Raw genomic sequence first — 23,184 nt, 5'->3', positions numbered from 1 at the left:
CTGGAGTTGTATCAGGAATGCCATCCTTCTGTAAAACCTGTGCCAAAACCCAATGGTCATCTACACTGGATCCGCTGCCCCTGTACTAATGGGGGCAGGTGAAAGACAAGAACACATAAATGAATGCCAAATATTTTGTTGATGAGTAAGCTTTCGAAAGGCTCCAGCCCCCTGTGACCATGACTGGAATAAGTGGATATAGAAAATGAAAGAATGTATGCTTTAGATTATCCATCTGGGCTTCTTTGTTGCTGAGATATACAAAAAAAAAAAAAATTAAATAAGTGTGTTTCGCATCAATTCAAATATAACACAATGCTAAAATGCACTCTAAAACATTGCAGCCTCGTTTAGTTATGTCCACTTGCTACCTCTCTTTAACATGAGCTCTTACACGTTTTGGATGTTGAATTCAACTTTACAACTCAACTGAACTTGTAAAGTTCAGTTCAACATCCAAAACTTGTAAGAACTCTTTATTTTAAAGAGATGTAGCAAGTGGACATAACTAAATGAAGCTGCAATGTTTTAGAGTGTACCTTCAGCCCCATGAGCATTGTCTTCTTTATAATTTGCAGTTGTTTAATTGGTATCTCGGTGGAAAGTACGAGGTCTGTTAGAAAAGTATCCGACCTTTTGATTTTTTTCAAAAACCTGATGGATTTGAATCACGTGTGCTTGCATGAGCCAACCTTGGACCTTCGTGCGCATGCGTGAGTTTTTTCACGCCTGTCGATTGCGTCATTTGCTTGTAAGCAGCCTTTGTGTGAGGATGGGTGTAGTCTCTCGTTGTTTTTTCTTTGCAAGGAAATGGCGGAACGACTGGAGCAGCACGACTGCATCAAATTTTGCCAGAAACTGGGCGACAGCCAGGTGGAAACCATTCAGATTATTCAGACGGCTTTCGGTGACGATACTATGGGCATCACCCAGATTAAGGAGCGGTACAACTGGTTTAAAGACGGCCGCACAACGGTGGAGAGCGAGCCACGTTCCGGGCAGCCATCAACATGCTGAAATGACCAGATCATTTCCAAAGTGAACGCTGTGGTGATGCGGGACCGTCGTGTGACTATCCGAGAAATTGCGGAAGAGGTGGACATCAGCACTTTTTCGGCACATTCCACTGTGACAGAAGATTTTGCCATGAAAAGAGTTGCAACGAAATTCATGCCGATGGCTTGGGTACGAAGCTGATGGTGGTGCAAAAGCGCAGGGCAACAGGACATGTTGTGACATGCCCACCTCGTCCACAATTTCTCAGATAGTCACACAACTGAAAAGCCACCAAAAGCCGTCTGAAAGCCGGAGGTGATGGTCTAGTGGTTAAGGTGTTGGGCTTGAGACCTGAAGATCCTGGGTTCAAATCCCCGCCTGACTGGAAAATCACTAAGGGCCCTTGGGCAAGGTCTTTAATCCCCTAGTGCTCCCGGTGTGTAGTGAGCGCCTTGTATGGCAGTACCCTGACATCGGGGTGAATGTGAGGCATTATTGTAAAGCGCTTTGAGCGTCTGATGCAGATGGAAAAGCGCTATATAAATGCAGTCCATTTACCATTTACCATGTCATGTGAGACTTCAACACGGAGGCGCTTTTGCTCCGCCATCAGCTTCTCGCCCAAGCCATCGGCATGAATTTGGCTGCAACTCTTTTCATGGCTAAATCTTCTGTCACAGTGGAATGTGTCAAAGTGCTGATGTCCACCTCTTCCACAATTTCTCGGATAGTCACATGACGGTCCCACATCACCACAGCGTTCACTTTGGAAATGATCTGGTCATTTCAGCATGTTGATGGCTGACTGGAGTGCGGCTCGCTCTCCACCGCTGTGCGGACGTCTTTAAACCGGTTGTACCACTCCTTAATCTGTGTGATGCCCATAGCATCGTCACCGAAAGCCGTCTAAATAATCCGAATGGTTTCCACCTGGCTGTCGCCCAGTTTCTGGCAAAATTTGATGCAGTCGTGCTGCTCCAGTTATTCCGCCATTTCCTTGCAAAGAAAAAACATTGAGAGACTACATCCATCGTCACACAAAGGCTGCTTACAAGCAAATGACGCAATCGACAGGCGTGAAAAAATTCACGCATGTGCACTAGGGGTGTGCAAAATAATCGTCATGACGATGCATCGCGATACTAATTTTCACGATCTACTGCATCGATTCTTGACGCCAAGTATCGATTATTAATTTAAAAAATGAATAAATAAAATTGTATGAATGGTTGGCGAACATCAGCCAAAACCAAGTGGAATACAACTTCCAGTCCAGTAGATGTCACCGTGGAGGTGTTGACGCCCGCTGCCTTCGTGCCAACAGCATTTCCAGCCGTGGGATACTGCGACGCGTCTCTTAAAAACAACATGGAAGAAACAGAGAAAATCCATCCGCCTCCGTCAAATTTTAAATCTGATGTTTGGGCGCATTTTGGCTTCAGAAACAAAGAAGGTAAACAAGAAATCGACATGACAAACGCACTTTGCAGACACTGTAACACGGCAATGAAATACTGTGGGAACACAACAAACTTAAAGGCACACATGCAGAGGCGCCATCCAGAAAAACTGCAAGAGCAGCCAGCACCGCAACCAATGATAAGACAAATGACCTTTGATTGCAAACTAGCCCCTTTATCTACACGTGCCAAGAAAATCACTGAGTCGATTGCTGAGTTTATTTGCCAGGATATACGGCCGTACAGCGTGGTAGAGAATAGTGGGTTCAAAAAAATGATAAGCACACTCGAACCTTGCTATGTGATACCGAGCCGAAAGCTTCTGGGGAACACCTGGTCTTGTTAGGAGAAACGGCATCCATCCCACTTTGGATGGAGCAGCTCTCATTTCTAGAAATCTGGCCAATTTTCTTAAATCCTCCAAACCGTGAATATCCAGGGTTGGGACCAGGAAGCAGAGTTGTAGTCTTACACACCTCTCTGCAGCTTCTCTCCCCCTGCCATCCCCTCATTACCCCATCCCAGTAGAGACGGTGCCTGCTCCTAGATCACCAATAACCAGCAAAAATCTATTTAAGCATAAAAATTCAAAAAGAAAAAATAATATAGCACCTTCAACTGCACCACAGACTAAAACAGTTAAATGTGGTCTATTAAACATTAGATCTCTCTCTTCTAAGTCCCTGTTCGTAAATGATATAATAATTGATCAACATATTGATTTATTCTGCCTAACAGAAACCTGGTTACAGCAGGATGAATATGTTAGTTTAAATGAGTCAACACCCCCGAGTCACACTAACTGCCAGAACGCTCGTAGCACGGCCCAAGGGGGAGGATTAGCAGCAATCTTCCACTCCAGCTTATTAATTAATAAAAAACCCAGACAGAGCTTAAATTCATTTGAAAGCTTGACTCTTAGTCTTGTCCATCCAAATTGGAAGTCCCAAAAACCAGTTTTATTTGTTGTTATCTTTCGTCCACCTGGTCGTTACTGTGAGTTTCTCTGTGAATTTTTGGACCTTTTGTCTGACTTAGTGCTTAGCTCAGATAAGATAATTATAGTGGGCGATTTTAACATCCACACAGATGCTGAGAATGACAGTCTCAACACTGCATTTAATCTATTGTTAGACTCGATTGGCTTTGCTCAAAATGTAAATAAGTCCACCCACCACTTTAATCATACCTTAGATCTTGTTCTGACTTATGGTATGGAAATTGAAGACTTAAACAGTATTCCCTGAAAACCCCCTTCTGTCTGATCATTTCTTAATAACATTTACATTTACTCTGATGGACTACCCAGCACGGGGAATAAGTTTCATTACAGTAGAAGTCTTTCAGAATGCGCTGTAACTTGTTTAAGGATATGATTCCTTCTTTATGTTCTCCAATGCCATATACCAACACAGGGCAGAGTAGCTCCCTAAACTCTGTGAGTGAGATAGATTATCTCGTCAATAGTTTTACATCCTCATTGAGGACAACTTTGGATGCTGTAGCTCCTCTGAAAAAGAGAGCCTTAAATCAGAAGTGCCTGACTCCGTGGTATAACTCACAAACTCGCAGCTTAAAGCAGATAACCCGTAAGTTGGATAGGAAATGGCATCTCACTAATTTAGAAGATCTTCACTTAGCCTGGAAAAAGAGCCTGTTGCTCTATAAAAAAAAGCCCTCCGTAAAGCTAGGACATCTTACTACTCATCCCTAATTGAAGAAAATAAGAACAACCCCAGGTTTCTTTTCAGCACTGTAGCCAGGCTGACAAAGAGTCAGAGCTCTATTGAGCCGAGTATTCCTTTAACTTTAACTAGTAATGACTTCATGACTTTCTTTGCTAATAAAATTTTAACTATTAGAGAAAAAATTACTCATAACCATCCCAAAGACATATCGTTCTCTTTGGCTGCTTTCAGTGATGCCGGTATTTGGTTAGACACTTTCTCTCCGATTGTTCTGTCTGAGTTATTTTCATTAGTTACTTCCTCCAAACCATCAACATCTCTATTAGACCCCATTCCTACCAGGCTGCTCAAGGAAGCCCTACCATTAATTAATGCTTCGATCTTAAATATGATCAATCTATCTTTGTTAGTTGGTTATGTACCACAGGCCTTTAAGGTGGCAGTAATTAAACCATTACTTAAAAATCCATCACTTGACCCATCTATCTTAGCTAATTATAGGCCAATCTCCAACCTTCCTTTTCTCTCAAAAATTCTTGAAAGGGTAGTTGTAAAACAGCTAACTGATTATCTGCAGAGGAATGGTCTATTTGAAGAGTTTCAGTCAGGGTTTAGAATTCATCATAGTACAGAAACAGCATTAGTGAAGGTTACAAATGATCTTATTATGGCCTCAGACAGTGGACTCATCTCTGTGCTTGTTCTGTTAGACCTCAGTGCTGCTTTTGATACTCTTGACCATAAAATTTTATTACAGAGATTAGAGCATGCCATAGGTATTAAAGGCACTGCGCTGCGGTGGTTTGAATCATATTTATCTAATAGATTACAATTTGTTCATGTAAATGGGGAATCTTCTTCACAGACTAAGGTTAATTATGGAGTTCCACAAGGTTCTGTGCTAGGACCAATTTTATTCACTTTATACATGCTTCCCTTAGGCAGTATTATTACACAGCATTGCTTAAATTTTCATTGATACGCAGATGATACCCAGCTTTATCTATCCATGAAGCCAGAGGACACACACCAATTAGCTAAACTGCAGGATTGTCTTACAGACATAAAGACATGGATGACCTCTAATTTCCTGCTTTTAAACTCAGATAAAACTGAAGTTATTGTACTTGGCCCCACAAATCTTAGAAACATGGTGTCTAACCAGATCCTTACTCTGGATGGCATTACCCTCACCTCTAGTAATACTGTGAGAAATCTTGGAGTCATTTTTGATCAGGATATGTCATTCAATGTGCATATTAAACAAATATGTAGGACTGCTTTTTTTGCATTTGCGCAATATCTCTAAAATTAGAAAGGTCTTGTCTCAGAGTGATGCTGAAAAACTAATTCATGCATTTATTTCCTCTAGGCTGGACTATTGTAATTCATTATTATCAGGTTGTCCTAAAAGTTCCCTGAAAAGCCTTCAGTTAATTCAAAATGCTGCAGCTAGAGTACTGACAGGGACTAGAAGGAGAGAGCATATCTCACCCATATTTGCCTCTCTTCATTGGCTTCCTGTTAATTCTAGAATAGAATTTAAAATTCTTCTTCTTACTTATAAGGTTTTGAATAATCAGGTCCCATCTTATCTTAGGGACCGCTTAGTACCATATCACCCCAATAGAGCGCTTCGCTCTCAGACTGCAGGCTTACTTGTAGTTCCTAGGGTTTGTAAGAGTAGAATGGGAGGCAGAGCCTTCAGCTTTCAGGCTCCTCTCTTCTGGAACCAGCTCCCAATTCGGATCAGGGAGACAGACACCCTCTCTACTTTTAAGATTAGGCTTAAAACTTTCCTTTTTGCTAAAGCTTATAGTTAGGGCTGGATCAGGTGACCCTGAACCATCCCTTAGTTATGCTGCTATAGACTTAGACTGCTGAGGGGTTTCCCATGATGCACTGAGTGTTTCTTTCTCTTTTTGCTCTGTATGCACCACTCTGCATTTAATCATTAGTGATTGATCTCTGCTCCCCTCCACAGCATGTCTTTTTCCTGATTCTCTCCCTCATCCCCAACCAGTCCCAGCAGAAGACTGCCCCTCCCTGAGCCTGGTTCTGCTGGAGGTTTCTTCCTGTTAAAAGGGAGTTTTTCCTTCCCACTGTCGCCAAGTGCTTGCTCACAGGGGGTCGTTTTGACCGTTGGGGTTTTTCCGTAATTATTGTATGGCTTTGCCTTACAATATAAAGCGCCTTGGGGCAACTGTTTGTTGTGATTTGGCGCTATATAAATAAAATTGATTTGATTTGATTTGAAGTAATGGTCCCACAGATGTATGAAGAGGTAAAGCTACAAGTTAAAAAATCCCTTGCCTCTGTAGAAAGTGTTGCCCTAACATGCGATGGGTGGACTTCGCGAGCCACGGAGTCATACCTCACCATAACATCCCACCACACTGACGAGGGCTGGGAATTAGTTTCCCATGTGTTGCAAACCAGGGCTTTGTTTGAGTCCCACACCGGCACCAACACTGCCCAGGTGCTGAGAGCGGCACTGGAAGAATGGGAGTTAACTAACAAAGACCCTGCAATAGTAACGGACAACACATCGAATATGACCATCGCTGCACAGCTGGCTGAAATGCCACGTTTCAGGTGTTTTGCTCATACACTGAATTTGACATCCCAGTGTGCCCTGAAACTCCCCACTGTCACTAGATTGCTAGGGAGAGTAAGACGGGTGACAACTTTTTTCAGACGCAGCACTGTTGCATCCCACGTACTGCGTGAGAAGCAAACTTTGCTGAACCTCCCTCGCCACAAATTGATTTCCGATGCTGGACCACATGCTGGAGCTCTTTTTAGAGCAACAGCCCGCCATCCACGCTGTGCTCCTGTCTGCCAACATACGCAAGTCTGAGAAGGAAATCTGCACACTCACTGAGTCTGACATAACAACTGCTGAGGGGGTTGTCGCTGCCATGAAACCTATGAAAGTAGCTACACTCGCAATATCAGAGGAGGCCAGTCCAACACTACCTATTGTAGTGCCACTCCATTGCCAACTCGTCCATGAGCTCCAAGACAATCCGAGTGATTCCACCTTGACAAGGGAACTTAAAACCACAATGTGCCAGGATCTTATCAAGAGATACTTAAACAAAAAGGAGGCTCTGTATAAAGCCTCTGCTCTTGATCCCCGTTTTAAGGCCTTACCTTTCCTTTCCGAGGACGAGAGGGAAGATGTCTACAATGGAGTAACTGCAGAAGCTGCCAGGAGCAAGTGGGCATTACAGGTAACATTAACAGCAATACAGTTAAAATTTATTTTAAAAATATAAAATATAAATTCATTTCTTCACACTTTAAAAAGCATAAATAAGTAATAAATAAATATTTACAACTAAATTCATGAATAAATAAATCCATCATAGGTAAATGCAGTTGTCATTGGAAATGTTATTGTGCAAGATAAAATCAGTCACAATTCTGAAGATTGTGTTGCTTTACTGTTTTCCAGCAAAGCACAAGTGGACTTCAGGCAGAATCAATGGAGGATGGCAGCCAAAACCCTGACCAAGAAGACATGTCTGCTATATGTTCATCAAAAACATCCAAACGCTGTTCTCTAGCTGACCTACTTGGACAGACGTATGCAGCAGGTTAGTTTAAAAATATGTTACCACAACATGCTGAAAGAAATATTCTAAGTGAGTGTCTTGTTTCCTAATTTGAGGATGCTCCACAAACTATACATGCATATGGCATTTAAATATAATGTAAAGTAATGTAACAAATAATATTATGATGATGATGATGATAATTTAATGTACTGAGTAATATAGTATATATATTTTTTATTTTGATTATTGCCTTGTCCTCCCATACTGCAGGTGCTGCAAAGAAATTGAAAACTGCTGAGGACCAGGCAAAAGACGAGATAGCAAGATACAAGGAGGAAGCACCCTGGCACTTGGTGATAATCCACTTGACTGGTGGAAAGAACATGAGAGCCAGTATCCTTTCCTTTCACGAGTAGCACAAAAACACCTGTGTATTCCAGGTATTAGTGTCCCCTCGGAGAGAGTTTTCTCTACCGCTGGGGACATAATCACTGCCAAAAGGAGTGTAATTTCCCCTGATCACCTGGACAAGCTTCTATTCCTCAACAAAAACTTTAAAAAGCAATAGGAATACTATTGTATCTGTTGCCTATATATTACTAGTTCATATTACCACTTGTTCATTTGTTTTTTGAGTGGACACTGGACACATGCAATTGATGCACTTCAATGCAATGGATGTTTACAGTCTTTATTTATTTTTTTGAAAGTTTTTATAGTTTTATATATCCTATGCACTTTTTTGTCTCATCAGTGTGTCCTCTTATGTTTGTGAAATGATATTGTTATAATGGCAGCTACCTCCAAAAGGGGAAATGTCAGACATTTGAATGTTTTCAATTCACTGGTTTAAAGGACCACTGACTGAGGCCAAGTAAACAGCACTGATCATCCTTATTTTGTTAGTTTTTATAAATCCTATGCACTTTTTGTCATTAGTGTGTCCACTTGTTGAAACAGTAATATTTGTTTTAATGGCAACTGCCTCCAAAGTTGTTTCAATAAATTCAGTTATGAATTGAGTTGCTCTGAGTTATGTATCAATTGAAGACACTATACAGATCATACACAGCCAGTCAGCCACTGGTAATGGCTGTATTTTTTTACATTTTCACTGAAGTATGTTCAAAATATCGCAATGCATTGCAATAATTCAAGTATCGTGATGCATCGTGATAGAATCGCATCTGAAACGTGGCATGTGAAACGTGATTCGAATTGAATCGTGACTTCATTGCCAATACCCACCCCTAATGTGCACTAGGTTCATGGTTGGCTCATGCAAGCCCAAGTGATTCAAATCCATCAGGTTTTTGAAAAAATAAAAAGGTCGGATACTTTTCTAACAGACCTCGTACATATGTATAATATACATTTATTGTTATTTACATTAATTATTAAGATCCTATTCTCTTACAATTTGTACATGTTCATTAAAACCCCTATATCAATCAGTCAATCAATCATGAACAAGCTTTGAGTTAGTGGAAGTTAGTGTGCACGCTGACATCCGAAAATGTCTCATAAATAACTCTAGCGGTGCTATCAGATTACAAAAACAGCATTTTCAGTCTTAGAAGTGTTTATTTCTCCTTAGCTTTTACATAATATATGACAAAGAGGTTATATTAGCACACAAACGAAACAGAGTTTGCAACTAGCTATCAGCCTGTGATGTCACCATGCTATCGTCCACAAAATGTCTTGTTAAATCACTTCAGAGGTGTTGTTATTAGGTTCCAAAAACAGCATTTTCTGTTTTAGAAGTGTTTATTTCTCAGTAGCTTTTACAGAGTATATGACATTATATAAACACATAAATGAAAGTTTTTAGAGAGATCTGCCACTAGGGTTGCCAACTCTCTGAAAAATAAATAAGGGACACCTCACCGCAAGGGCCGACCGGCCGACTGACCATTGCCTTCACCCTTCCCAGCGTCTGTGTGAAACGATTTTTAACCATTTGACTGTTGACTTGACCCTGAATTTAGGTAGATGCATACATGCATTTATTCTGACATGAACACGTGGAAAACAAATTATTATTTAGCAATTTATTTTTAGTGCAAAATAAATTTTCACTCACAATTTCAATATGAGCATTCTGTCTTCTTTAAAAATAAATCTCTGTAGTGCTATTGCTTAACTTAAAATTGTATAAATTAACAAAAAAAAATACAAAATGTGCATCATCCAAAACAATGTAACAGTGCACATTTACACATTTAGTGTAATAAAAAGTGCAAAAAATAAAGTCTGAAAAGTAAACAATGCTGTTGTCGCGCACCTTTTCCACCCAGCCATTTTCCTTTTCTCATTCTCCCCTGTATTTTTGCATTCTTTTTTTTTTTTTTTGTTTGTTTTTTTTTTAGGAGGAGTATGTTGTGTGGGCCGCTGAAGAGGAGGTACTGCTGGCCCACCACCACCAGAGGGCGCCCTGCCTGGAGTGCGGGCTCCAGGCACCAGAGGGCGCTGCCGCCTAACAGGAGCAGCCAGGGTGACAGCTGACGCTCATCATCCTTGACAGCTGTCACCACTCAACAGGATCAGCATTGGTATATCAGCCAGACGACATCTCCACCTCTTTGCCGAGATATCGTTCTACCTTGAAGGTAACATACCTCAGCTGGTTGTGAGATAATAACCCTTTGTTGCTTGAGTGTTTTTTGTGAACTCTTTATTCGACGAGAGGAGGAGGTGGTTTTCCACCGTACGTATTGCTGGGTGCACACGCACCCACTTCTAACTGTGTTTGCTCCTCGCCAGCAGTACCAGATCCGACACGCGGAGGCAGTGGCCACCTGGGAGTTCGGGACTTGGCAGCTCCAGTATTCCCGGGGTTCGGTGGCGGAGGAAATCGTGTGGTTCCGGTTCGACTTGGGATTGATGTCTCCTATCCTCGAGCTTGCCCACATGACATCTTGTATTTGACTCACTATTGTAATCAGTTGTTGTTGTGCATTTTCACAACAGTAAAGTGTTGTATTTGGCTTTATCCATTGTCCGTTCATTTGCGCCCCCTGTTGTGGGCCCGTGCTCCTACACTTTCCCCAACAGGATATCTCGGCCAGCGTCATGGATCCCGAGGGGCGTCAACCGGCTGTTGAACGGCCAATGGAAGAACAGGGCGCGCAGGCGTCCGCAGGAGGGGTGATCGGTGAGTTGCAGCGGATCCTCACCGCTTTCACGACTCGGTTGGATTTGATGACCGAGCAGAACGTCCTCCTGAACCGCAGGGTGGAGGCTCTCGCCGCGCAGGTGGAAGCCGCTGCGGCTCTCCCTCCCGTCGACCCTGTGCGTAACAAAAGTAGCTTATGTGATAAATCTGCTTCGTGGTGAGGCACGCGCTTGGGCTACAGCGCTCTGGGAGCAAAAGTCACGGCTCCTTCAGACATATGATGGGTTTATGAGGGAGTTCAGAACAGTGTTCGATCACCCAAATAGAGGAGAGACCGCTTCAGCCGTGCTGCTGTCAATGAGACAGGGGCGCCGGAGCGCAGCTGCCTATGCAGTCGACTTCCGCATCGCGGCTGCGAGGTCCGGCTGGAATAGCACTGCCCTCCGCGCCGCCTTTGTAAACGGACTGTCATTGGTTCTAAAGGAGCACCTGGTGGCTAAGGACGAACCGCGGGATTTAGACAGGCTTATCGATCTCGTCATACGATTAGACAATCGGTTAGAAGAACGCCGTCGGGAACGAGACGAAGGGCATGGCCGGGCACGCGCCGTCCCTCTCCCTTCCGGTTCCGATCGCGTTCCGCCCTCCCCACGCTCCACGGCCCCCGCGCCATGTGTGGTCACAGCTCCCCCTGCTGACGAAGCTATGGACACGAGCAGGGCCACATTTAGGGCACCAGATAGACAGAGGAGGCTGGCCCACGGAGCGTGTTTTGTTTGTGGCTCGATAGAGCATCAGCTAAGAGACTGCCCCGAGCGGTTAAACACCAAACGCCCGCCCCTAGAAACTGGGCTAGGGGTGGGCCAAGAGACATTCACGTGGGACACACCCACATCGCCACACTACTCCCAGTTACAATCCTTTATGAGGATTTAACCCTGAAGGCCCCAGCACTGGTGGACACGGGCTCTGAAGGGAATTTGCTAGACAGCAAATGGGCCAGGGAGATAGGGCTCCCTCTGGTGGCGCTTACCTCGCCTGTGCAGGTGCATGCACTAGATGGCTCCCTACTCCCTCCAATCACTCACAAGACACCACCAGTAACCCTGGTGGTGTCGGGAAATCACCGGGAGGAGATCGAGTTTTTTATAACTCCGACCACCTCCCATGTGATTCTAGGGTTCCCTTGGACGTTGAAACACAATCCCCGGATCGATTGGCCGTCCGGGGTAGTGGTTCAGTGGAGCGAGACCTGCCATCGGGTATGTTTAGGTTCCTCGGTTCCTCCCGGTTCCCAGGCCAGGGAGGAGGTCAGAGCCCCGCCCAATCTAGGGACGGTGCCGGTGCAGTACCATGACCTTGCGGAGGTGTTTCGCAAGGATCTGGCGCTCACCCTTCCCCCGCACCGCCCGTATGATTGTGCCATTGATTTGGTTCCAGGCGTTGAGTTTCCGTCCAGCAGGCTGTACAACCTCTCACGACCTGAGCGCGAATCAATGGAGACCTACATCCGGGACTCTTTGGCTGCCGGGTTGATCCGGAATTCCACCTCCCCGATGGGTGCGGGTTTCTTTTTTGTGGGGAAAAAAGATGGCGGACTACGTCCATGCATTGATTACAGGGGGCTGAACAAAATCACGGTTCGTAACCGATACCCCTTACCCTTGTTGGATTCGGTGTTCACGCCCCTGCATGGAGCCAAGATATTCACCAAGCTTGATCTTAGAAATGCGTATCACCTGGTTCGGATCCGGAAGGGAGACGAGTGGAAGACGGCATTTAACACCCCATTAGGTCACTTTGAGTACCTGGTCATGCCGTTCGGTCTTACAAACGCTCCCGCGACGTTCCAAGCATTGGTTAATGATGTCTTGCGGGACTTCCTGCACCAATTCGTCTTCGTATATCTGGAAGATATACTCACCTTTTCTCCAGATCCTGAGACTCATGTCCGGCATGTACGTCAGGTCCTGCAGCGGTTGTTGGAGAACCGGCTGTTTGTGAAGGGCGAGAAGTGCGAGTTTCACCGCACTTCTTTGTCCTTCCTGGGGTTTATCATTTCCCCTAACTCCGTCGCTCCTGATCCGGCCAAGGTTGCGGCGGTGAGAGACTGGCCCCAACCTACTAGCCGTAGGAAGCTGCAACAGTTCCTAGGCTTTGCTAATTTCTACAGGAGGTTCATTAAGGGCTATAGTCAGGTAGCTAGCCCCCTGACAGCCCTGACCTCACCAAAAGTCCCCTTCACCTGGTCGGATCGTTGCGATGCCGCGTTCAAGGAGTTGAAACGGCGCTTCTCGTCTGCACCTGTTCTGGTGCAGCCCGATCCTAGTCGCCAGTTGGTGGTTGAAGTGGACGCCTCGGACTCAGGGATAGGAGCTGTGCTCTCCCAGAGCGGGAAGACCGATAAGGTCCTTCACCCGTGTGCCTATTTTTCCCGCAGGTTGACCCCGGCCGAACGGAACTATGACGTCGGCAATCGAGAACTCCTTGCGGTGAAAGAGGCTCTTGAAGAGTGGAGACATCTGTTGGAGGGAACGACCGTGCCATTCACGGTTTTCACTGACCACCGGAACCTGGAGTATATCAGGACCGCCAAGCGGCTGAATCCCAGGCAAGCCCGCTGGTCACTGTTCTTCGGCCGTTTTGACTTCCGGATCACCTACCGTCCCGGGACCAAAAATCAGAGATCGGATGCCTTGTCCCGGGTACATGAAGACGAAGTCAAAACGGAGTTGTCGGATCCACCGGAACCCATCATCCCGGAGTCCGCTATCGTGGCCACCCTCACCTGGGATGTGGAGAGAACCGTCCGGGAGGCCCTGGCACGAAGCCCGGACCCCGGAACCGGGCCGAAGAACAAACTATACGTCCCACCAGGAGCTAGGGCTGCAGTCCTGGACTTCTGTCACGGCTCTAAGCTCTCCTGTCATCCAGGGGTGTGAAGAACCGTGGCAGTTGTCCGGCAGCACTTCTGGTGGGCGTCCCTGGAAGCCAACGTCCGGGATTATATCCAGACCTGTACCACCTGCGCCAGGGGCAAGGCCGACCATCACAAGGTATCGGGATTGCTACAGCCGCTGCCCGTGCCTCATCGCCCCTGGTCTCACATCGGCCTGGATTTTGTCACGGGCCTCCCGCCGTCCCAGGGCAACACCGTCATCCTCACGATAGTGGACCGATTCTCCAAGGCGGCCCACTTCGTGGCCCTCCCGAAGCTACCAACGGCCCAGGAGACAGCGGATCTCCTGGTCCACCACGTCGTCCGTCTGCATGGGATACCATCAGACATCGTCTCCGATCGTGGTCCCCAGTTCTCCTCGCATGTCTGGAGGAGCTTCTGCCGGGAACTGGGGGCCACGGTCAGTCTCTCTTCCGGGTATCATCCCCAAACCAACGGGCAAGCAGAACGGGCCAACCAAGAGATGGAGCAGACCCTGCGTTGCGTGACAGCCGCGCACCCGGCGGCCTGGAGTACCCATCTGGCCTGGATCAAGTATGCCCACAACAGCCAAGTGTCGTCAGCCACCGGCCTCTCCCCTTTTGAGGTGTGCCTAGGGTATCAGCCCCCGTTGTTTCCGGTGGTTGAGGGAGAGGTCGGTGTGCCCTCGGTCCAGGCCCACCTGCGGAAGTGCCGTCGGGTGTGGCGAGCCGCCCGTTCTGCTTTGCTGAAGGCCCGGAGGAGGACAAAGGCCCATGCAGACCGACGGCGGACCCCTGGCCCCTACGTATCGTCCAGGGCAGGAAGTGTGGTTGTCTACCAAGGACATACCCCTGCAAGTGGACTCCCCTAAACTCCAGGAACGATACATAGGACCCTTCAAAATTCTCAAGGTCATCAGTCCAGCCGCAGTGAGGCTGCAGCTTCCGGCCTCGCTGCGGATCCATCCCGTCTTTCACGTGTCACGAATCAAACCACATCACACCTCACCCCTCTGTACTCCGGGTCCGGCACCACCTCCTGCCCGGATCATCGATGGCGAGCCGGCTTGGACTGTGCGCCGGCTCTTGGATGTCCGACGGATGGGCCGGGGCTTCCAGTATCTGGTGGACTGGGAGGGGTACGGCCCCGAAGAACGCTTCTGGGTGAAGAAGAGCTTCATCCTGGACCCGGCCCTCCTGGCTGACTTCTACCGCCGCCACCCGGACAAGCCTGGTCGGGCGCCAGGAGGCGCCCGTTGAGGGGGGGGTCCTGTTGTGTGGGCCGCTGAAGAGGAGGTACTGCTGGCCCACCACCACCAGAGGGCACCCTGCCTGGAGTGCGGGCTCCAGGCACCAGAGGGCGCTGCCGCCTAACAGGAGCAGCCAGGGTGACAGCTGACGCTCATCATCCTTGACAGCTGTCACCACTCAACAGGATCAGCATTGGTATATCAGCCAGACGACATCTCCACCTCTTTGCCGAGATATTGTTCTATCTTGAAGGTAACGTACCTCAGCTGGTTGTGAGATAATAGCCCTTTGTTGCTTGAGTGTTTTTTGTGAACTCTTTATTCGACGAGAGGAGGAGGTGGTTTTCCACCGTACGTATTGCTGGGTGCACACGCACCCACTTCTAACTGTGTTTGCTCCTCGCCAGCAGTACCAGATCCGACACGCGGAGGCAGTGGCCACCTGGGAGTTCGGGACTTGGCGGCTCCAGTATTCCCGGGGTTCGGTGGCGGAGGAAATCATGTGGTTCCGGTTCGACTTCGGACTGATGTCTCCTATCTTCAAGCCTGCGCACATGACATCTTGTATTTGACTCACTATTGTAATCTGTTGTTGTTGTTGTGCATTTTCACAACAGTAAAGTGTTGTATTTGGCTTTATCCATTGTCCGTTCATTTGCGCCCCCTGTTGTGGGTCCGTGCTCCTACCCTTTCCCCAACAGAGTAGTAACGACGTTACAGACATTGCTGTCCGTAGGCATATCTGCAGTGCCAGTGTCGGTGTCTGTATCGATATCAGCCATGCTGCTTTGTTATTGTCGTCCAGCGACCGTCGTCGGCTCATGACGTCGGTATCTTCTTGCGAGCAGATGTCCCTCGACCAATGAGATAAGAGTGATTCTGTATTGTCAACTCGTGTCTGTCAGATCATTGGTGAAAAGCAGGAGAGAGGCTGGGATCAAATTTACCGTAAGTTTCCATATAAAGCGCCAGTCAATTCCATTGACATTTTACAGACTTTTTGATTCTCACAGAAATACGGGACAAACTGCATCCCGTTTCAGGTCAATATGGAACGCACACTTTTATTTCCAAATAAGGGACGATTCCGTTTTTCAAGGGACGGTTGGCAACCCTATCTGCCACTGACGTCACTGTGACACTGTACTCTGATTAGCTATTACCTCATCCACTCAAAAAACAAAACAAAACAAAAAAAAATGGAACAGATTGAAACAGAATGTGACATTTTAAAATAGGTCATCTCTTAAAATAGGTCAATGTTAGCCATCTTTGAACTTGTCCAAGGTCTGTGTCCCAAGAATGTTCCCTGTGAATTTGAAGACTCTGGAAGTAATATGACTGGATTTATGCGGAACACAAACAGACGGACGGATGGGCGCAAAGTCTTTGCAATACCTGATGGCCATATTTGATGGCCTCAGGTAAAAATGGCCAAAACATAATCTTCTGTGCTTTTGTGAAAGAAAGAATAAAAGGCACATTTCATTAATTAATCAATTTTTTTTTAACCCTTATGGTCCCAGAAAAATCATAAATATGAATGTGGATGTGACTGTAAGTTCATGGATCCATGCATGGGATTTAAAGGAATTCAATATCATTTGCCTCAAAAAAAAAAAAAAAAAAAAAAAATCTGCTGTATTGCTTACAATTTTATATATTTAATCATATTTACATTTAGCAATAAAGACATTTTGGCTGTCCTACCTGACTCAGGGTTCCGCTCCCAGTGCACAGTTTATAGAGAGCCCATCCCGGCACACACAGGATGGAGGAGAGTGCCAGTATCCAGCCCAGCACGTAGGCCCATGTCGGATACACGTACCAGTGATTAAAGGTCAGAGGCTGATACTTAACTAAGGAACATATAAATGTACCCTGAAAAGACAAAAAATAGAGAATTCAGTGATCAGTAATCCAAAGATGACATCTGAACAATGAAAGCCAAACATACCAGTGCAACCAAAGGTGTGAGGTAACACCAGCAGATTTTAAAGAATGGATTTGTCTGCACCCCTGTCATGTCCTTTATGATGACACAAATCCGCTCTGCACCTTGACAGGGTTTAGTAAAAAAAATGCCATCACAAAACTCCATTTTATCTGTTATACTCAAGGTTATTTGTGTAGGTGTCATCTCACCAAATACCCAGCCCAGTGCCAAACATTCAAACACGCAGAGAAAGAGCACGCAGACTCCATTACAGGCATAGTAGTCAAACATCTGGAACACGTACATTCCTCCCTGGAAACAGAAATCTATGCTCAGTTCACCATGGGGTAACTTTTATTATTATTTGCATTAAACTGTCTTCAACAACTTTACTGTCTGTGTTTCAACATATAAATGTTATTATATAGTGTCTGAGTGGACCCTCGCCATTTGATTGGTGCTTTGTATGTCACATGACATGGATTAATTCATCCCATTTGTGTTGCATTGCATTTAGAGTGCAGTCAGTTTGGTTCCATTCAGAGTGCAAATTTGGTTCCATATGTTTGGTACCATTGCACTCTGCACACGTGCATACACACACACACACACACGCACGTCCTCGTGCACACGTGCTCGTGTACATGCATGCCCACACATGTGCATGCGCCACACGTGTCACACGTGCTCACACACACATGCGCGCTTGCACACACAAAACAAATCCACTGCACTGTCTGGAGGCTGTTGGCAGGAAGTTAGAATGAAAAGCTGGACTAATTTCTGATGTGATTTTTTTTTTCGCTGCACTGAGGATGTACACAGTCTTTTTTGGCAGTGCACGCACGCACAAGCGCCGACCCGGTTGCGTGTGCGCGCATGCATGGGGGACAGTGAGCTAACTGATGCTACTAATTCTGAAAGTTGGAATAAACCAGTCAACTCAGCTTCGCCTCATATCATTGAACTCATAAACATTCATTATTTGGCAGCATGGTGGATTAGTGGTTAGCACTATTGCCTCACAGCAAGCAAGTCATGGGATTGTTTCCCAACTGGGCCTTTCTGTGTGGAGCTTGCATGTTCTCCCCGTGTTTGCTTTGGTTGTCTCTGGGTGCTCCGGTTTCTTCCCACTTCCAAAGACATGCAGGTCAGGTGGATTAATTAATGAAACTTCACAAAATACAGAATACAGTACAGAATGCAAAATTTTTAACATTCTAACCTGAAGCATTTTGCCTCATGCCAACCAAATACTGACCTGAGTGATCATGATGAGCTGACAGGAGAAACATATGAGGCAGAAGAGGAGCAAGAAACATTCTTGTCGCCCTGCTCTGCGCAGTAATCTTGGAACCATATCTGTGATGGATGTTATCACCACTTCCATTGTAACAAACTAAACAAAAAAATTAACAAAGTAGGATGCCGTCGTGCTCATACGCTTTGTCGTGAACATGACTGTCATGGTAATATTGGGCTGTCTGTTATTTGTTTGAGCTGTTCTTTTTTCTGGGGAAGAATGAATACACAACTTACACCTTTAATAGGTATTTCATTTCATGATAATGAAAGTTCTAAAATGTCTTTTTACTTACCAAGGCTTCTGAATTTTCTATGAGTGATCATGATTGACATGCTTCTTGCTATCAACATGAAGTGTTTCATATGACAGTACTTAATAGACTGACCAAATCCACAGAGGGTTGTAGAATTATACAGTTCAGGAATGTTTCATTGTTTTTGTAAGAGAAAGTCTTGAGTGGCAGAGATGTATGTGAAGGTGATGCAGGATATGTTCAAGCACAGTGTGACAGTGGTGAGATGTGCAGCAGCATTTTAATACCCCCGCCACACTAGAGGCGAATGCACCCGAATGCCGGCTGAATGAAAAATACAAACTCCATTTGGGCAAAATCAAGGCGTATTCGAAACCTCCGACAGCTATCTGAGAGCATTCCAAACAGTTGGGCTCATTCACGCAGCCAGCTTGAATGTAGAGCACATGCTCCCAACTCTCAAGGTACATTTGAGGTGGAAAAAGCTCGAACGGCAGTTGAAGTGCAGTCTGACCACAGTCTGACTGCATTGTAAGCATCCAATATGGTATCTCAGCAGCATATGGAGCATTCTGATCGCGTTTGAGGTAACCTTGAAATGGTTCAGGCACGCCAAATCCTGCTGGCATGTCCCAATTGTGCCCTGGATGAGCCAGATGTCGCCCTGGTGCATCCCATTCTGGGTGCGGAAAGGACATGTAGCAATGTGCAAAGTCTGTGGCATGCAATCATTATGTACACTAGATGTGAACATTGCGCAGTCACACCGAAAACACAGTGTGTGACTTCAAGTCCAAGCGTCTCAGAGCCGCAGAGCTGGATGTGCAGCCGAACAGACTGTTACATCCATTTCTGGACAGTAAAACAGAGGGAGAGGGCGCGTGTGCAATGGGGGTGGGGAAGAGGCATGCCGCTGCTGTATAATGCCTTCAGGTCAGGACCTGCCTTACCTTTCATCTGGTTTCTGTATTTTATCCAATATGAATATTGGAACTGCTCAAATGGCAGTTGAAGTGCAGTCGGACCACAGTCTGACTACATTGTAAGCATCCAATATGGTTTCTCAGCAGCATTCGGAGCATTCTGATCATGTTCAAGGTAACCTTGAAATGGTCGGGCTGATGTATGTAAGCCAGGGTCCCCTGATCATGGGTTTACTGCAATGCATAGTAGATTGGTGGCTATTACTGGCAATAATGGCTGTGGGTGTGCACATTGGTGAGCTGATGACCATAATAATCTGATCACATGCATCATAAAGTTTATCTTTATCTATCTTTATCTTTATATGCCCCACAGTGATGCAATAGTCAGGGGGCCCTGGTTTATATGTAATAAGTTCATGGGTTGGATATCATTCGAAATCCAGCAGTGAGACATGGCAGGTCTTCAAAAGAGTGGACCACTCGTTGGATCGGTTCCTACAGCAGAGTCCTTCCCACGTCCGCCACAGAAAAGGACTATGTTATGCTGCCAGGCTTTCTTGTGTTGCATGTATCATTTTAACCTTTGTTTCCCTGTTTATTTTCTGGCTATAGATTTTTTCTACTTCGAACCTAGGCCTATGTGCTCTGACTGTGCCACTTTAGTAGTTACTCTGAGTGTCATCTCTACCTGTGTGTGAGTGATACAGTTATTACTCTGTCTTGTTTTCATTTTAACACAGTTGCAAATCATTCAGTCAGTTCACACACCTGTCCCCAGTTCGATGATCTGCCTCATTGTATATGTTACTGATTATTAGCTTGTCTGGTGTCATTGCCGGGTCAATGTCTATACATTCCCTTGTGTGCTTTTCTGTCCATCATGACAATTCTACATTTATTATGAATTCCCATCATCTGGGGCTTCCTGTACAAAGCATGTGTATGCAAAAAAGCCTAGTGTATGCCCATCTCCACACCCACATTCAGATGTATCAAAAATGAAATAACCATAGAAATGTACAGTGCATCACACAAAACTGGCTGGCGTACACACGTTTCAACAGCTATTGTTCCATCGCTGACACATAGAGGTGATGCAGGGAACCGTCAATACTGTGAAAACATGAAGTCATCAGAGCTGCCATGAGTGCCATGAGCTGCCAGAGTGCCATGCCAGCTGCGTAGAATGCAATCATCCAAATGTCATCCAGGTATTTTGCACTGCAATGCAAAAGCCAGCCAGTTTCTCTAATGTAATTGGAGCTATTAACTATACGTATTGCTATGAAGGTGCCATCACATGGTGAATTTGTTTTTGTTAACAGAAAACATTTTCATTCCATCAATGGTCAAATCACTTGCGATGTGCAAATGCATTGGGCTGGATTGGGAACAGACGAGAAACTGGTATGGTGCATAAAGGGTGGCTGCTTGCTGTGGAAATAGTTTATTCATGTAATTATTCCAAAGGAAATCCAGCACTGGCACATTTTGGCATGTGCACATTCAAATATGCTTTTTGTTCAGCCACAGGGCACCACATTTCTCTTATCCTCTGTGTGTGTGTGTGTGCTGCTGTGAGCTCACTGCGGCTACAGCCTCACACACACACACCTACACACACACACACTCCCACGAAACACATTTCCCCTTTATTCCATTTAACAAGGTAGCAGGGGGAGGTGATGGTCTCATGGTTAAGTGCTGGGCTTGAGACCAGAGGATCCTTGGTTCAAATCCCAGCCTAACTGGAAAAATCACTAAGGGCCCTTGGGCAAGGTCCTTAATCCCCTGGTTGCTCCGGGTGTGTAATGAGTGCCTTGTATGGCAGCACCCTGACATTGGGGTGAATGTGAGGCATTATTGTAATGTGCTTTGAGCATCTGAACCAAGGCAAAGTCACCTTGGTTTAATGGTTAACTGTGTGACCTTAGGCAGAAGGCTACAGGTTTGGAACAGAAATGGCGTAGTTCCAAATTAGAGGTGTTCCACATTGCATGGCGGGATGCTACTATTATTCTGATTTGATCAAGAAAAACAAGCATCACTTTTTGTTTGACATGGTAGCATTTCTCATTCATGGACATGCACCTGTTAGTCACTGTCCCTTTTCAGCACAAGACTTCTTGGATTTTTTCGAGAAGAAAATAGAAACTATTAGCTCAAGTTTACTTCAGCACGCCTTGGCCCAGCCACTGCACCCTGCTATGGAAGTGGCTGCCACCATTGAGGTGTTATCTGGATTTACAGAATTTAATCATATTTCATTAGGCGTGCTGACGAAACGTGTGACATCTACAAAAAGCACAACCTGTTTATTTGATCCCATACTAACAAAACTGTTTAAGGACTTATGGCCCATTCTTGGGCCGACTGTGCTGGAAATTTTTATTCTCTCACTAACTTCTGGTTCCTAAATGCTTGAAATCTGCAGTGATTTAAGCATTACGTAAGAAACCTAATCTTGACCCCAGTGTATTGAAAAATTATAGGCCGATATCAAATCTATCATTTTGTTCTAAAATTCTGGAAAAAAAATGGTTTCACAGCAGCTCATGGACCACCTTGCTGATAATAATCTTTTTGAGCCACTGTAGTCTCCTTTTAGAAAAGTCACTCCATGGAGACAGCTCTCATTAAAGTAGTCAATGGACTCCACCACAGTTTTGGTGTTGTTGGATCCTAGTGCTGCTTTTGATACTGTGGATCATCATATTTTACTCGATAGGCTGAAGAATTAGTTTGGGATTACTGGAAGTGCCCTTGCGCGGTTGATGTCATACCTGTCCAGTCGTTCTCATTGTTTTTGTACAATAACACTACTTCTAATCTTAGTGATATGAAGTTTGGGGTTCCACAGGGATCTGCTCTGGGATCCCTGCTTTTCCCTGTATGTAGCACCCCTTGGGCATATACTGTAGCATTTTGGGATTGTCTTTCATTGCTATGCTGATGATACTCAATTGGACATGCCGATAACTGCTGGTACAACCCCGATTCCAATGAAGTTGGGATGTTGTGTTAAATGTAAATAAAAACAGAATACAATGATTTGCAAATCCTCTTCAACCTATATTTAATTGAATACACCACAAAGACAAGATATTTAATGTTCAAACTGATAAACTTTATTGTTTTTGTGAAAATATTTGCTCATTTTGAAATGGATGCCTGCAACATGTTTCAAAAAAGCTAGGACAATGGTATGTTTACCACTGTGTTACATCACCTTTCCTTCTAACAACAGTCAGTAAGCACTTGGGAACTGAGGACACTAATTGTTGAACCTTTGTAGGTGGAATTCTTTCCCATTCTTACTTGATGTACGACTTCAGATGTTCAACAGTCCAGGGTCTCTATTGTCATATTTTGCACTTAATAATGTGGCACACATTTTCAGTGGGCGACAGGTCTGGACTGCAGGCAGGCCAGTCTCGTACCCGCACTCTTTTACCACAAAGCCACACTGTTGTAACACGTGCAGAATGTGGCTTAGCATTGTGTTGCTGAAATGAGCAGGGATGCCCCTGAAAAAGACGTTACTTGGATGGCAGCATGTGTTGCTGCAAAACCTGGATGTACCTTTCAGCACTGATGGTGACATCACAGATCAATCAATCAATTCAATCAATCAATTTTTTTATATAGCGCCAAATCACAACAAACAGTTGCCCCAAGGCGCTTTATATTGTAAGGCAAGGCCATACAATAATTATGTAAAACCCCAACGGTCAAAACGACCCCCTGTGAGCAAGCACTTGGCTACAGT

The 23,184-nt window shown here is 45.3% G+C and overlaps 1 protein-coding gene across 1 annotated transcript in view; it reads right to left on the bottom strand.

Annotated features, from left to right (window-relative positions):
• The window catches only part of LOC117508271 (sodium- and chloride-dependent GABA transporter 2-like), a 121,175-nt gene that overhangs the window by 10,676 nt on the left and 87,315 nt on the right, over nucleotides 1-23,184 (bottom strand). Inside the window, exons 10-13 of the mRNA XM_034167955.1 lie at nucleotides 18,192-18,329; nucleotides 17,140-17,242; nucleotides 16,934-17,052; nucleotides 16,705-16,875 (exon numbers count right to left, since the gene is read on the bottom strand). Coding sequence (XP_034023846.1) covers nucleotides 16,705-16,875; nucleotides 16,934-17,052; nucleotides 17,140-17,242; nucleotides 18,192-18,329 — 531 coding nt within the window. The remainder of the gene's footprint in view (nucleotides 1-16,704; nucleotides 16,876-16,933; nucleotides 17,053-17,139; nucleotides 17,243-18,191; nucleotides 18,330-23,184) is intronic.

Source organism: Thalassophryne amazonica, chromosome 4, assembly GCF_902500255.1.
Source record: "Thalassophryne amazonica chromosome 4, fThaAma1.1, whole genome shotgun sequence".
NCBI lineage: Eukaryota > Metazoa > Chordata > Actinopteri > Batrachoidiformes > Batrachoididae > Thalassophryne > Thalassophryne amazonica.
Note: the sequence above shows the minus strand (reverse complement) of the source record. Positions and strands in the feature narration are given on the sequence as shown.